Source organism: Urocitellus parryii, chromosome 10 (assembly GCF_045843805.1).
Source record: "Urocitellus parryii isolate mUroPar1 chromosome 10, mUroPar1.hap1, whole genome shotgun sequence".
NCBI classification, from domain to species: domain Eukaryota; kingdom Metazoa; phylum Chordata; class Mammalia; order Rodentia; family Sciuridae; genus Urocitellus; species Urocitellus parryii.
In genome coordinates, this window is record NC_135540.1 from 2,358,885 (window position 1) to 2,374,377 (window position 15,493).

Sequence of the window (15,493 nt, forward strand, 5' to 3'; positions counted from 1 at the left end):
TTTTAAAAATAAAAGGCATATAGTCTTTCCAGGATTGCAGATCTCACATGTAAAAGCTAGAACTGCATTTTTGGATCCTGAGCCAGTGTTCTTTCTACTACATTTTTATATTTCATGGTTTTTCCTCATCTGATACTGTTTCAATTTTGAAAGTGTATCTTTTTTCAATACAGTTGCACTACAATTCTAAGACGCTAAAGACTGAATCACCTAATGCTTCCAGAGGGTCTTCCTTGCCAAGAACACTCTCCAAAGAGTCCAAGCTGTATGGTATGAAAGATAGCGCGACATCTCCTCCTTCTCCTCCTTTACCTTGCACTGTCCAGAGCAAGACTAACACCTTACTTCCTCCCCAGCCCCCACCTCTCCCCTCAGGTATTTAGAATATACTCTACTTTTTAATCATTTTTTTCTTAATTTTCAGTCATCCTACTTGCTCTGTTGAGACTTTCAAATTCACATTTAAGGAAAAGAACATAGACTTGTAAACAATGACTGTGCAAAATTCACAGATAGAAATCTGGGCCAACTATTTGTGGCTGTTTCTCAAATTTGATGTTACTTTAGAACATCAGTTTTAATCTTGAGGTAGTTCAGTAGCTCAAATTTTTGTTCAGTATATATTTAGGAAAGAGTGGTTCTGTATAGTTCAGATTTGGGAGATCTGATAAGTTATCAAACTAATAATTTAAGACAATTTGATTTAACTGCATTTATCAGTTATCTGTTATGAGATAGCAGATTACCCAAAATTTAGTGATTTTATAATCTCAAACACAGTTTCTATTGATGAGCGATGCCACCCAGTTTGGGGGATCTGACATGTGGTCTTCCATAAGGTTGGAGTCAAGATGTTGTCCAGGCCTGCAGTCACCTGAATGGGATCTAGGGCTGGAGAATCTGCTCCCATATGTTCCAGTCATGTGGCAGCTAATAGGCACCTTGATTCCATGCCTTGAGGCCTTTCTCCTGGCTGCTGAGTGTCTATAAGATATTGCAGTTAATCTCCCTCAAAAAAAAAAAAAAAAAATGATCCAGAAGAGAGCAGGGCTCAGTGTGCAATATCTTTTATGGTGTGGCCTCAAAAGCTGTACAACATCACTTTTGCAATCTTACTGATGAGATAGATCATTATCGGGGGAACAAGGGTATGAACACTGGGAGCAAGGATAGTTGCATATCATCCTGGAGTCTGCCTACCACATAGCACAGGAATGATACCTTAGATCCATGGTAAAATTTCCAAAAGGGGGACTACCAAACATTTGTCACTGGGAAGACAACTTGATATATGAACCTTTTATGAGTCAGTAAAGAGTCATGATGACAATACCTAATATTTTTATATCACTTTTCAGTTGCCAAGTCTCATCTGTATTCATTGCAAATATTAGAATCCTGTTTTATAAATGAGGAAGTTTAAAGCTTGGGTTGTGAACATCTGTTCTAAGTTTACACAGCTAGTAAATGTTTGTAGTGGAAACCTAAGCTAAGTCTTTATTAGATATTCCTACTCATTCTACCGAAGTGGAAATATTTAGTTAAGGAAGAATGAAAGAAAGATAGCATCATATGTTAAGAAGCTTTATAATTGCATACAGGCTAAGCATAGGAAAGCCTGAAAATAGTGACATTTTTCCTTACTTGCCACTAAATATTGTAAGTCAAGTTTCTCTGTATCTTCTTAAATAGACAAAAGGACTAAAACTAACAAAAAACATAGCAAAGTATAAAATTGAAAAATTGGACCAGAATTTGTGACCTAGAGCAAGTAAGAATAACCATTGTGTTGTACATCATTAATGATCATTGTATTCTAACATTAATGCATCATTTCCATCAACCTGCTATTTTTACTGTTTTCTTCTATGCTTTTAAATAAGGTACTTCACCTGATTAAACTGTCATATAATTCTGCTGTATCACAAAATTCATATCTTTTATTGGAACATTTTATTAAATTTCCTTAAGTGTACCTAATATTTACAAATGTTCTAGCCAAAGGAAAAGGAAGTGGAGGAGTAAAAACAGCCAAGCTCTATGCCTGGGTAGCACTTCAGTCATTGCCGGAGGAAATGGTTATTAGTCCCTGCTTGTTGGACTTCCTGGAGAAAGCTCTGGAAACAATCCCAATTACACCAATCGAAAGGAATTATACAGGTAAGCACCATCCTTATGTACTCACTTCATTGTTACCTGTGTTTTGGGACCCCATTGCTTAGCAGTGTTTTTTAATGCTATTACATATTACAATACATTCAGTTATAATTAAATAGATAAAAGAATTACAGAGCTGAAAAATTCCCTGAGAGATGATCTGATCCTCATTTCCTTATGAAAATGGTTCAGTCCTGTGAGGTTTTATGATTTCCCCAGGGCCACAGCTAATGGATGACAAGGTCCACAACCTCAGGTTCTACATTAGAGTGTCCTTGAGGGCAAAGGTATAATAACTATTTCCTTTGTGCACTTTGAGTGGCAGGGGAGTTTCTTTGGGAGACTGAGCAAGAGGTTTGAGGAGGGGAAGATGTATAGAATGGTGAGCTTCAAAAGCAAACGTTCTGGGTGTTCTGGCCTCGGAGCTGAGCACTGAGTATAAGAGAAAAGAATCTTATAATAGTTTGCTCTTGATCAAATAATAAAACTTAAAACTAAATATTTTAACAGCGGTTAGCTCACAAGATGAAGACATGGGGCATTTTGAAATACCAGATCCTATGGAAGAGTCAACAACATCACTAGTGTCATCCTCAACGTCAGCATACTCTTCCTTCCCCGTGGATGTCGTGGTGTATGTGCGAGTTCAGGTGATAAGCTTCATTTATGGCTTTTCAAAGGAAAATATTTTCCTTAAGTATATTTCAACATTATTTCCCTTTGAAGTTTTCTTAGCCATAGGCTTTTGGACCTTTAATAAATTTATGATGGTTTAGAGGTTGCCTGAACTTTGAGAAGTATATGTAAAATTTTATGTATAACTCTACTTTGTTTCTGAAATGTTTCATAGATCATTGGATTTTTAAAATTTAGATCTCATACTTTTGTGGCAAAAATTTAAATACACATTAAAATCCCTTTAAAATATTTTATGCCTTTTTATTGTACACATTTAGTTCTTACCATGTGATACAAACTATTAAGATACAAGGTCACAACAGTACTTTTGTTTGGATTTCTGCTTAGTTAGGTCATTTTATTTAATATTTTATTCTAAAACACAGTCCTAGCAAATATACTCCTTTGGGAGTAAAATTGTTAAGGAGGAGTTGAAAACCTGTAAACCTCTCAGTTTGGTTTATCTCAACTAAAATTTTATAATCAAGCTAAAGAAGAAAAGCAATGCTGAAGGTGATCTGTTCCAGCTGTTTCTTACAATAGCAGTAGGCCAAAAGGTCTTCAGTGTGTAATTCTGGAGGTTTGCACTCACTTTTTTGAAGGTCTGAAGAAAACACATGAGTAAAGAGTTTAGGGTAAATAAAACCTTTGTTACTAATAAAATGGTGGGTTTTTTTTTTTTTCAAATTTTAATATAAGTGAGATTACTTTTTAAAAGACTGGATTAAGAGCAAGTATAACATAAGGATAAATATTTTCAAGAGTTCTGAATTATCTCAATGTCTAAATATTGCTCAGAGATGACTCTTCCGATATTTAACTTTTCAAAAAGGACACCATTTTGTGAATATACTTTGGCTCGTGGATCATGTTTCTGAAAAAGTGATGACGTTAAACATAACCCTTTTAAGTGTCAAATGAGTAGACATGATAAGCTTGGTGTAAGTGGACTAGAATGGAATTTGAATGTGACATCTGGAGTCCAACAGGAAACTTTTTAACTGTATGGTTCCTGGAAACCTTTTCTGGCTTTTTGCTGCTGTTAGCCCTCGCAGATCAAGTTTAGCTGCTTGCCAGTGTCGAGAGTAGAGTGCATGCTGAAGCTGCCGTCCCTGGACTTGGTGTTCTCCTCCAATCGAGGGGAACTGGAGACTTTGGGTACAGCATGTCCCACAGAGACCTTGTCCCCTGGGGGCACTGCTCCTCAGAGTGGAACAAAGACTAGCAAAACTGGAATACCAGGTAAGCAAACATTGTTTTACTTCTCTGGCATAAAGCCAAATATAACATTTGAATCAATGTTATAATAATAATTAATATGTTTTAAATTTTGAAAAGGAGACTATTTAAGAATTAGAATATTTCCAGAAAAAAAAAAATGTATAGTATACCAAAGTTTTAAGTATACTTCATGTGTTAGTAGAACTTGAGTACCGTTTAGTTTACATTTTTAGCTAAGTAGCAATTAGATAGCATTTTGGTTTTGGTTTAAATGTACACACTATAAGCACTATGATGTGACTAGTATGTCATCACACATTCAAAGTTTGGAAAGTTTTCTTTGATGCCAAGTTAGATTTTAATTTAAGAATAGTCAGTGTTACAAATGGAAAATAAGAGACATGCTGTTGTTTATAAAGATTTCTTATCATGCTGTGTCAAAATTGTGTCAGGTAAACATTTATATTTTTTAAATGGCAAATTGTGTTGTCTGGTTCTTGTCTATTGCATCAAAAGTGGTTTTTTGGGGTTTTTGTTTTTTGTGGTGCTGGGAATTGGGCATGTGAGGCCCTTGTGCATGTGAGGCAAGCACTTTACTAGCCCCGAAACTTTTGTTTTTAAAATATGACTGATGATTTCCTGATAAGATAGATACACCTCAGTAAAATCTCAGTGCTATTTCTATCCTAAAAATTATGTAGTGGTCACAAATGTAAACGATAAAGAATTTACTGAACATTTTTAAAACAAGAGGCCAGATTGAATGAAAGTTGATGGGAGAATTGAAATATTGTTTACACAGTGGTTCTTAACGGGGTCTGGGATGTTTGGCAGTGTGGGAGGCAGTATGGATTTTCTTAGTTACAGCCTTTGACTTGAAGCTAGTGGGGAAGTGGGGTGCTGCTTAAATGCCCTGTAGTGTCACCACAACTCCTCCCTCCCAGAGAGTTATCTGGTCTCAAATGTCAGTAATGCCAACATCGAGAAAACATGCATTAGAGTAAAAAGTATAAAAACCTATTCTCCAGTTTTGAGAACGGCATGAAGACAGGGGAGAGGTGCCACGTCCAGCACGCCGTTAATTCAGAAACCTGAGGGGTGGTGGGGGATAAAGACAAGACAGAGAGACACAACTAGGGAGAAAAAGCCGGGGTCAGGTGGGTGACCAAGCCCTGGTGAAGCTTGACTGACTCTGAGATAGCTCAGCACATTTATTATATAGTTTCCTCATCAAAAGGTTAATTATGGGAAAGTTTCAGCATAGCAGGTAATCTGAAGGACGCAGGACTGGCAAGACATTAGGATCATCTTGTTTTGTTCAGAATCCTCTATCCCCTGGACAATGTGCTGAACTCAAGGCCTTGACTGATAGAGCCACACATCTTTGCATGTAGCCACCCCTGGCCACTGTTGCCATAACAACTGGAGCATCTTGGCCTGCACCTTTGCACAAGTAGCTGCCAGTACCAATGCAGCCACGGGAGTCAGACAGGCCATGATTTATATCACCAAACTCCACAGAGAGGGAAGCAGCTTTCTGATTTTGAAGGAAAAACAACAAACTGGGGGTCCTGTTTTTGGAGCAGTTATCTTAGATTCAGAACTTTACCCAAATAGTGTATCAAGCATCAATAGGAAAATGCTTTATCTCTAGTATTTACCCACCATACTGGGGAAAGGGTTAAAACACACATTTGTTTTGCTGTGTGAATCTTTGAAAGTTTTTACTACAAATTCAGGAAACTAAACAATTGATTTCCTAGAAGCAAGGTTTTTGCTATTTGGTCACCCATTAGATTGAAATTCTTCTGCAGTTGGGAGATGTTACAGTGGTAGTGTTGGCTTTTTAAACCATATTTTCATAAATGTAATTACTCTTTATAAAATAATGGGGAAAACAGAATTATTACAAATGAAATGAAAGTAGGAAGTACCAGCCCTTGATCATAGGTTACCTGTGTCTCATCCACTCTCCCACACTGTTGGAAGGTTGTTATCTTTTCTCTCAGGCAAAAGTGAGATATGGTTTCTTCTTCTACATTACTCTTTAAAATTTGAAATATCAGAGGCATTTTCCCCAAATACAAAACATTTGTCTGTAAAGTAACTTTAATGGTTAGTTGATATCCCATAATTTTGATGATATGTTTGAGATTCCCTGGGTTTCTTGTTTTATTTGAATTTTAAAAATAATATTTAAATGAACATTTTTGCATACAAATATTTACAAACAAATTCTTAAAGGGGGAATTTCTGTGTTGGACAGTGTGAACATTGTTTAAGTGATAGGTTTTGCTGTCCAGTAAAACAGATGTGTGAGAATATCAAGCTCACTGTACCATTCCCAAAGCTTTTATCTTTAATCATTGTCAATGTGATGGAGTAAAATGGGATTTTTATTATATTAATTTGCATTGTATTGCTTTATTGGCCATGGGGGAGGGGTTTGTAAAATGTGCCAGGTTATTTCTCTTAGAATGTTCACCTTTCTTCGTGACAATGTCATAAGCACCGAAATTATTACAGGAGTATTGTACAGACACACAGTGCCAAGAATGTATAGAGAAAGGACCATGGCGCAACAACTCTGTTTATGCCTGCATTTTAGGTTGCTTTAGAAAATAACAAAAATGAAATGCCACCTCTCATTTTATAAAAACATTCAGGAAGGAGTGATGATGAGAGTAAATTGTAAGTGTGATGAAATCCATTCCTTGAAAGGATCTTTACTGAATGTGTGTGCAGGTCAGTGCTAGGAATTAGATGTACACACAGAACACAGCTAATTGAGATGGTCTTGCTGAAGGGACAGATAAGAGCCAAGCACACAAGCTCATTTTGGGTGGAAATGTGAAGCAGGTATGATTCAGCCAAGCAGAAGGTTGGAGGACTGAGCTCTGCAGGTAGAGAGTTACTAGTCCATGATACAGGAAGGACCTTTGGCAACTTTGGAAAATTGGAAGGAACTCTGGAAAGTCAGAAGGAAGTCTGGTCTGGAGGTGGATTTTGGAGTCATCAACCAAATCATATGGTGTATTTTCATATTTTCATGTTTAAAGCATATTTGGAATTATCCCATCCTTCCTTGGTAAATGTCTAAGAGAAAGAGCTTTTTTATTTTCTACCTTTGCGTGTCCTGTTCTTAGACCACTGTTAGCTACTAAAATGTGGACTCCAGCTATATGATATGGATTTTTTCCCAGTTTGCTCTTCCCTCTGTGCTTAAACTCAACTCTGGGGCTCTTTCATTGCCTCTTTCCAGTGGAGCTAAGAAATGGGAAACTGTAATCGGCCAGAAACACATGTTAATTGTTGTTTTAAAGGTGAACAGAGTAACCCGCCTTGATTTACATTGTAAAGTCAAGGGAAAATGTGTCTAAGTCCTCATTTTGTTTTAGGGATTTAAGTCTATTGATATATTAGCGTTTGAAGGTTTCCATTTTATTTTCCTGTCATGTTTTGTATCTTGGAAATAAATAAGTAGCTTTTTAAGATTGTTATGGCTTATAGACATTTTGGACTTTTCTGTTCACCTTAGGCTCATCAGGATTAGGCAGCCCTCTGGGCCGAAGTCGGCACAGCAGTAGTCAGTCGGATCTGACCAGCTCCAGCAGCAATTCCTCTGGCTTGAGCTTCACTGCGTGCATGTCCGACTTCTCCCTGTACGTGTTCCATCCGTATGGAGCAGGGAAACAAAAAACTGCTGTTTCTGGCCTCACACCTGGATCAGGAGGATTAGGTAAACTATGCATGTTTGATCTTTTTCAAATTTGTAGCATCTTTTCAAAAGCTTTTTCAGGCTTTTCAAACTTTCTTTTCATAAATCATAATAATGGATATAAACTAAGATCAGAAGTTTTTTATATTTTATCTATTTGATAATATTAATTTTGTCCCTATTTCACATCTTGTAGAAATATGAAATAAGGAATTTGAGTAAATTAACTATATGTGGATTTTAAATTGAAAATATTTTCTACACAGTACAGTAATCTACTCAGAAATTAGAGTTTACGTGTTATGTTTAAATCTTACCAAATCCACATTTGTACAGGAAACTATATTCTTAATAAAGTAAAAATTTTAAGTGCCTCCGTCATGTTTGTTAATTTAAAATGAGAATTATTATTTAGGTCAATTATTTACTGAAATTAAATTTTAATGACATTTTCCAGTACAGTCGAAACACTAAAAATGCATAAGATTTTGCTACGATTGCTTCACTTACATTTGGACAGATAATGAAGACACACATTCCATGTCAGTTCCAACTTTTGCCATTGAAGGAGGGGTTTTGAGAGTCCCTCATTCTGTGCGCCTGCTGGGAGGACACTGATGCTCATGAGATCCTCTGCCACAGCCACTAGCTCATCTAAGTGATTGGGGTTGATAGCATACTGCAGTGTGGGGGATTGGCTTCATCTAGATGGATGACCTTGTGTGTAAATAGGTGTGGGGTTTTTTTGTTGTTGTTTTTTAGGGAACGTGGATGAGGAGCCCACTTCAGTCACTGGTCGAAAAGACTCACTCAGTATAAACCTTGAATTTGTGAAAGTGAGTTTGTCTCGAATAAGGCGTTCAGGAGGTGCCTCATTTTTTGAAAGCCAATCTATAAGCAAATCTACAAGCAAAATGGACACTACGCTAATAAATATATCTGGTATTCAGTTTTTTAAATTTTAATTAAGGTATTGTTTTCCAGAACTAATAATGACCTCTGCTTTCACCATTTAAATATGAAACATGCTTAATAGCAAGCTTTAGTGGCAAGGCAAACTCAGGGGGAAATGGGCTCAGACCCCAGTGCTGTCTTCAAGTATATCAGTGCGGGCAGTATTGGCACTGTCGTTTTTAGTTAAAAAGACATTAGGCAAAGCCAAAATAGGCCTGATTAGATAACTGAAATGCTTCTTCACTTCCTCTCTACCATGAATTGGTAACATTTCTGACTTTTCATTTGTTCGTTGGATTTTCTAATTGAGAGTTTTGTGGTAGCAAGAAAGACGGGAGGGGAAAGATGCTTGAGGCTATTGAATCTCACCAAACAATAGTGAAAGGAAGCCTGAGTTGTGGCAGTGAGAGCGGAGAGCAGGGAATGGCTCAGGAGGATGCGGGAGAACCCTCAGCCTGAAGGCAGGCTGCTAAGGAGCAGTGGAGGGGATGGGGAGCCTCAGGCTTTAAGCCCAGGTGATCAAAAGGAAATTGATCAGTGGTAGAGCACCTGCCTAGCACATGTGATTCACTGGGTTCAATCCTCAGCACCACATAAGAATAAATAAATAAAATAAAGATACTGTGTCCATCTATAACTAAAATATTTTTAAAAAGGGGTATTGATTCCACTAACTTAGATTGAAATAAAATGGACAGAAAAGAAGGAATTCCTGTGGGACATATAAGGGACAGGGTTGGAGAGGCTGGGGCCAAGGCTGGCTCAGGGCCTCGTGGGCACATGTGTCCTGCAGAAGCTGCAGAAGGGGAAGAGGAACACGTACATTAGGAGTGGAGTGCTCAGAGAAGAACCCTCCAGAAGGAAATTAATGGTCCCTGCGCACAGTTCTTAGGTTGCAGGTCCCTTTGAGGAAGGTGATATCCTAGCTCATCCTGTTGGTACATTTTGCATATTTGAGATAAGTCCTATATTAAAATGGAAAGCTGGCTGAGACTGTTTCCTGAGAAACAGTGATAATATAATCCAACTTCAAGACAGTGATAATATAATCCAACTTGCTATCACCTTAAAAGAGGAAGTGGAGCTAATAGTCCCATAGTGCATTATTTCTATAATTGGTGGAAGGATATAGTAACTTGTTAAGCATAATATATAGCTTATTTTGATATTTCATAAATTGTACCATTAAGCATAATTCATCTGTATGATATATCTGATACCCTCCATGTAAAAATATTGAAAGTCTTGGAAATCTGTAAGTTCTAACAATTTTTATTTATGTATTAGCTGTTTGTGATATAGGGTCTGCCTCCTTTAAATATGATATGCGCCGCCTCAGTGAAATTCTGGCATTTCCAAGAGCCTGGTATAGAAGAAGTATTGCAAGACGTCTGTTCCTTGGAGATCAAACAATAAATTTGCCAAGTAAGCTTGTTGTGTAGCTATAATTAGGTTGCTTTTAATTTTGGCTATAATAGTAGTAAGACCCATCCTTGATGATAGAAACTTTGTTCTCCTTGGTAAATTGTACCATGTGATACAGTCAGGCATTCGAAAACCATCTGTTGGGCCCTTCTAACATGTCAGGTACCAGGGGCACCATAGAATCCAACAGAAGTCTTGCCCTCTCAGATCACAGTGTAGCTGACATTTTATATTCTATAATAATTATGCTGTGATCATCATAAACTCTGGAAATGCAGAAATATATTTTTTAACTATCCAAATTAATTATGGTTGTTTAAGGCATGGAAAACAAAAAAATGTTGGGAACATGCTGCTGCTGTGCCTTCGCTTGTCCCTTGTTCTAAGATAGTGTTGTAAGTTTTTGCTTAAGCAGATTTGTAGAAGTGTAGAATATGTTTAGCCTAATAGAGTGGAAAATACAAGAAATGCTAGGACTGGGTCTATTTCCTCACCTCTTTGCACTTTTCATAGAGTTATGTGAGAATTCAGTACTGTTTTTTTACAAACTGTAAATTGCCATCTACTTGCCAAATGGGGAGCTAGAAGGAATGTGTAATGTGGCTAGAGATGGTGGATAAGGTAAGTTATTTGATAACATAGTAACTTTGCTCTGTTTCTTTTGTATTTTCTTTTGTTTTCCACTCTTGCACTAGCTTCTGGGCCTGGAACACCTGATTCCATTGAAGGCGTAAGCCAGCACCTTTCCCCGGAATCATCAAGAAAAGCTTACTGCAGGACGTGGGAACAGCCAAGCCAGTCAGCCTCCTTCACCCACATGCCTCAGTCACCTAATGTATTCAATGAGCATATGACGAACAGCAGCATGTCACCAGGGACAACAGCACAGAGCCTGAAATCACCTGCTTCCATAAGGTCAAGAAGTGTGTCTGATTCTTCAGTTCCTCGAAGAGGTGACACTGCTCTCTTTATTACAGTAGCTCTCCAGTGTTCCCAGATAAAAATCTTAGTCACTCACAGACTCCTGCCCCAGTTGGCGGGGGATGCATTCTTGAGGCTTTTATGATAATAAGTTAGGGAGAAAAAATCCACAGAAACAACAAATACCAAATACTTGAAAGTTCTGCCAGCAGAAGAGATCAATAGATGGCTTGTAGCTCCTTAAGGAACTAGGAAGAGAGGAGAACTGCATTTGTGTGCTCCACATGGCACAGTTGTTTTCAGAAATACACCTATAGTCTCATAAAACTCCCAGAAGATGCTTGGATGTTAAAAGTTAATCCTTGTATTTGTTTAGTCATTCTTTCATTCAATCAGTACTTTTTAAAACTGTATGTACTGGGCTGTGGCCTTGTACTTGTACCTCAACATATAAAAATGGGAGATGCAGTTCTATCACCACGTCAGATGAGGTATGAGCAAGTGCAGGGTTTCTTTTACATACTGAGTTACTTTGAATGCAGAAGGCAGGTTCTCAGCCAGCCTCTGCATTTCAGAACAGTCCCTGCTGTTGAGTCCTCTATTCGACAGCAGCATCGTAGGATTTTTCTCCTTGCTGAAGAAAGCCCGAGGGTGATGAGTGGTGTGTGCTCCTCTTCTGCACACAGCCACATTCCTGCTGTGAAGCGGGCCATTGAGTCCTGTAAGCTTCCAAGAAGTAAGGTTGCTGGGCTCGGTAAGCATTCCAAAAACATGTTGTTACTTCAGAGGCAGTGTGACAGCTAATCCACATTAGGTTTCAGTATAGGAATGTCACATCTTTACCTCTGGATCATGGAGATGAGAACAGTTTCTGCTTTGTAATGGACTTGGCACATATAGGAGCGAACATGTATTTCATTTTTCTATCTTCATTCAGATTCACTTTCAAAAACATCAACTCCTGTTAACAAATCAAACAAAGCAGCAAGCCAGCAAGGGACCCCGTGGGAGACACTTGTCGTGTTTGCCATCAACTTGAAACAACTGAACGTGCAAATGAATATGAGTAACGTGATGGGAAATACCACGTAAGCTATCCAGAGAGAAACGCAGTTGTTGTCATTGTCCTCAGAGTAAAGCAGTTCCACCCTTTGTGTAGTACTGAAGAGTTTGAGACAGTGCAGACACCAGCTAGAGATACAAATGCTTTCGTCCTGAAAATGGCTGTATTGTAAGGATACCACAGTATAAAACAGCACGAAACCTGTTCCAAAAGGGGGCGGAAGTTATAAGGAAAATAGAGTCAATTTCTACCTAGGAAGAAAGCTTCATCATCACTGCTACCAATAGTTTTTTAAGAACTGTTGTTTCATTGTCAAACTTAATCTGACTCCCCTTTTAATTCACCATATTGGCAACCATCTCTTTAACAATGCTTTTTCCTTTTTTCAGTTGGACAACTAGTGGTTTGAAGAGCCAAGGTCGGCTGTCAGTGGGAAGTAATCGAGATCGGGAGATCAGCATGTCTGTTGGGCTGGGGAGGTCACAGTTAGATTCTAAAGGAGGAGTAGTTGGAGGGACCATCGACGTCAATGCTTTGGAGATGGTTGGTATGTTGAAGTTTCTCGACTCATGTAGCATACTTTTAAAAATTACATTGAAAAATGCTTTTTGAAAACTGATTTTTCTGTTTTCCCATAAATGTTTCTGTGGAAAGTAATTATGTTTTTATTTTAGCTCATATTTCTGAACACCCAAATCAGCAACCCAGTCACAAAATTCAGATTACCATGGGTTCCACTGAAGCTCGTGTTGACTACATGGGTTCAAGTATCCTCATGGGCATCTTCAGCAATGCTGACCTTAAGCTTCAAGATGAATGGAAAGTAAACTTATATAACACACTGGACTCAAGCCTGACTGATAAAAGGTATATTATTCTTTTTTTTTTTTTTAAATACTAGGGATTGAACTCAGTGGTCTTTAACCACTGAGCCGCATCCCCACCCCTTTTTATTTATTGAGGCAGGGTCTTGCTGAGCTGCTTAGAGTCTCACTAAGTTACTGAGGCTGGCTTTGAACCTATAGTCCTCCTGCCTCAGCCTCCTGAGCTGCTGGGATTACAGGCGTGCACCACCACACCCAGCTCTGAACACTATTGTGACTGTTCTTAATGCATTTTTTTCACCCAGTGAGAAAAACACAGGCACTTCATTTGTTGTTCAGAATAGTCTTATATTATGCAACTAATACAAATGAAAAAGTTGAGTGGGAAAGATAATTCTTCTTATATGTTTAAGTTATCTTCTGTGGGATATATGATAAAGATTATGTTTTTATGTTCTAGTGAGATTTTTGTCCATGGAGATTTGAAATGGGATATTTTCCAAGTAATGATATCAAGATCAACAACACCAGACCTGATAAAAATAGGCATGAAGCTCCAGGAATTTTTCACACAACAGTTTGACACCAGCAAACGAGCTCTGTCTACTTGGGGACCAGTTCCTTATCTTCCACCAAAGACAGTGACTAACAACCTAGAGAAAAGTTCACAAGAACAATGTAAGAATTAGAATTAATTTTTTGTATATGCTTTATCTTTCACTAAATGTATTCTTTTTTTTCAATTTATTTTTTTCTACTTTGTTATACATGACAGCAGGATGCCTTTCAATTCATGATACACAATGGAGCACAACTTTCATTTCTCTGGTTGTACATGATGTAGAGTTGCACCTCGTGTGCAGTCATACATGTACCTAGGGTAATGATGTCCATCTCAGTCCACTATCTTTCCTGCCCCCATGCCCCTTCCCCCACCCTCCCCTTTGCCCAGTTGAAGTTCCTCCATTCTTCTCATGCCTTCCCCCGACACATTCTCAGTCAGCATCCACTTTTCAGAGAGAACATTCAGCCTTTTGGGATTGGCTTACTTTGCTTGGCATGATATCCTCTAACTCCATCCACTTACCTGCAAATGTCATAATTTTATTCTTTTTTAATGTTGAATAATATTCCAATGTGTATATATACCACAGTTTCTTTATCTAGTTATCTATTGACGGGCATCTAGGTTGGTTCCACAGTTTAGCTATTGTGAATTGAGCTGCTATAAACATTGATATGGCTGCCTGACTATAGTATGCTGATTTTAAGTCCTTTGGAGTGGGATAGCTGAATCAAATGGTGGTTCCATTCCCAGTTTTCTAAGGAATCTTCATACTGCTTTCCAGAGTGGTTGCTTTAATTTGCAGTGCCACCAGCAATGTATGAGTGTACCTTTTTCCCACATCAGTGATGAACCCTCTGAAAGAGAAATTAGAAAAACTACCTCATTCACAGTGGCCTCAAAGAAAATAAAATACTTGGGAATCAGTCTTAACAAAAGAGTTACCTATAAAGGCCTATAAAGTGAAAACTACAGAACCCTAAAGAAACTGAAGTAGACCTTCGAAGATGGAAATATCTCCCATGTTCTTGGATAGGAAGAATTAATGTAGTCAAAATGGCCATCCTACCAAAAGCATTATATGGATTTAATGCAATTCCAATTAAAATTCTAACAACATTCCTCATAGAAGTAGAAAAAGCAATCTACTTTCCAAATTTATTTGGAAAAACAAGAGACCCAGAATAGCCAAAGCAATCCTTAGCAAGAAGAGTGAAGCAGGAGGCATCACTACACCAGACCGTAAACTATACTACAGAGCTATAGTAATGAAAACAGCATGGTGTTGGCACCAAAATAGACCTGTAGACCAACAGTACAGAATAGAGGACACAGAGACAAACTCACATAAATACAGTTATCGTACCAGACAAACACACCAAAAACATACATTGTATTGTATTCTTAATTAAAAATAATAATAATGTATAAGCCATATTTAGGAAGTAACCTGTAGCTCTTTATCCCGTTTACTCAGAAAGAGACTGACCTCCTACCTGCAAGTGAGTGAGAGGCCACTTGGGAAGTCATTTGTCCTTATTGTCTCCTTTCCCTGCCACAGCTCATCTGCAGTCCTGCCCACCTCATGCCCCTAAGTATTGTTTATGACAATGTCATGCTCTGGTTTGGAACACTGGCTATGCATTCAAAATAGCTGAGTTTGGATTTATTAACTGATATTAGATAGATTAATATTTTTCACTCAGTAATTCAGTAATTGGCAAATATTTATTAAGCAAAAAACCTGTGTTTAGGTACTGTTCTAGTCATAAGAGATTTAGTAGTAGGTACAATCCCTGCCCTCATGAAGCTTATATTATAATAGGAGAGACAGACCATAAATAATTTGCTAATTAAATATATGAAATAATTTAAGGTAGAGAGAAGTGCTGAGAAAAGAACAAAGGGAAGAATATAGAAATAGAGACTAAAATCATGGCATTTGTAGGTAAATAAGTTGGAGCTGG

The 15,493-nt window shown here is 37.9% G+C and overlaps 1 protein-coding gene across 10 annotated transcripts in view; it reads left to right on the forward strand.

The window, feature by feature from the left end:
* Positions 1–15,493, forward strand: part of Bltp1 (bridge-like lipid transfer protein family member 1) — a 203,130-nt gene that overhangs the window by 175,043 nt on the left and 12,594 nt on the right. For 9 of the 10 annotated variants that reach the window (XM_077803394.1, XM_077803388.1, XM_077803391.1 and 6 more), the window contains 12 exons: positions 174–375; positions 1,999–2,160; positions 2,668–2,807; positions 3,882–4,077; positions 7,595–7,795; positions 8,537–8,716; positions 10,016–10,153; positions 10,849–11,106; positions 12,012–12,162; positions 12,527–12,684; positions 12,812–13,004; positions 13,422–13,639. In XM_077803394.1, the coding sequence (XP_077659520.1) occupies positions 174–375; positions 1,999–2,160; positions 2,668–2,807; positions 3,882–4,077; positions 7,595–7,795; positions 8,537–8,716; positions 10,016–10,153; positions 10,849–11,106; positions 12,012–12,162; positions 12,527–12,684; positions 12,812–13,004; positions 13,422–13,639 (2,197 nt within the window). The remainder of the gene's footprint in view (positions 1–173; positions 376–1,998; positions 2,161–2,667; positions 2,808–3,881; positions 4,078–7,594; positions 7,796–8,536; positions 8,717–10,015; positions 10,154–10,848; positions 11,107–12,011; positions 12,163–12,526; positions 12,685–12,811; positions 13,005–13,421; positions 13,640–15,493) is intronic. The other variant, XM_077803395.1, reaches the window with a different exon arrangement.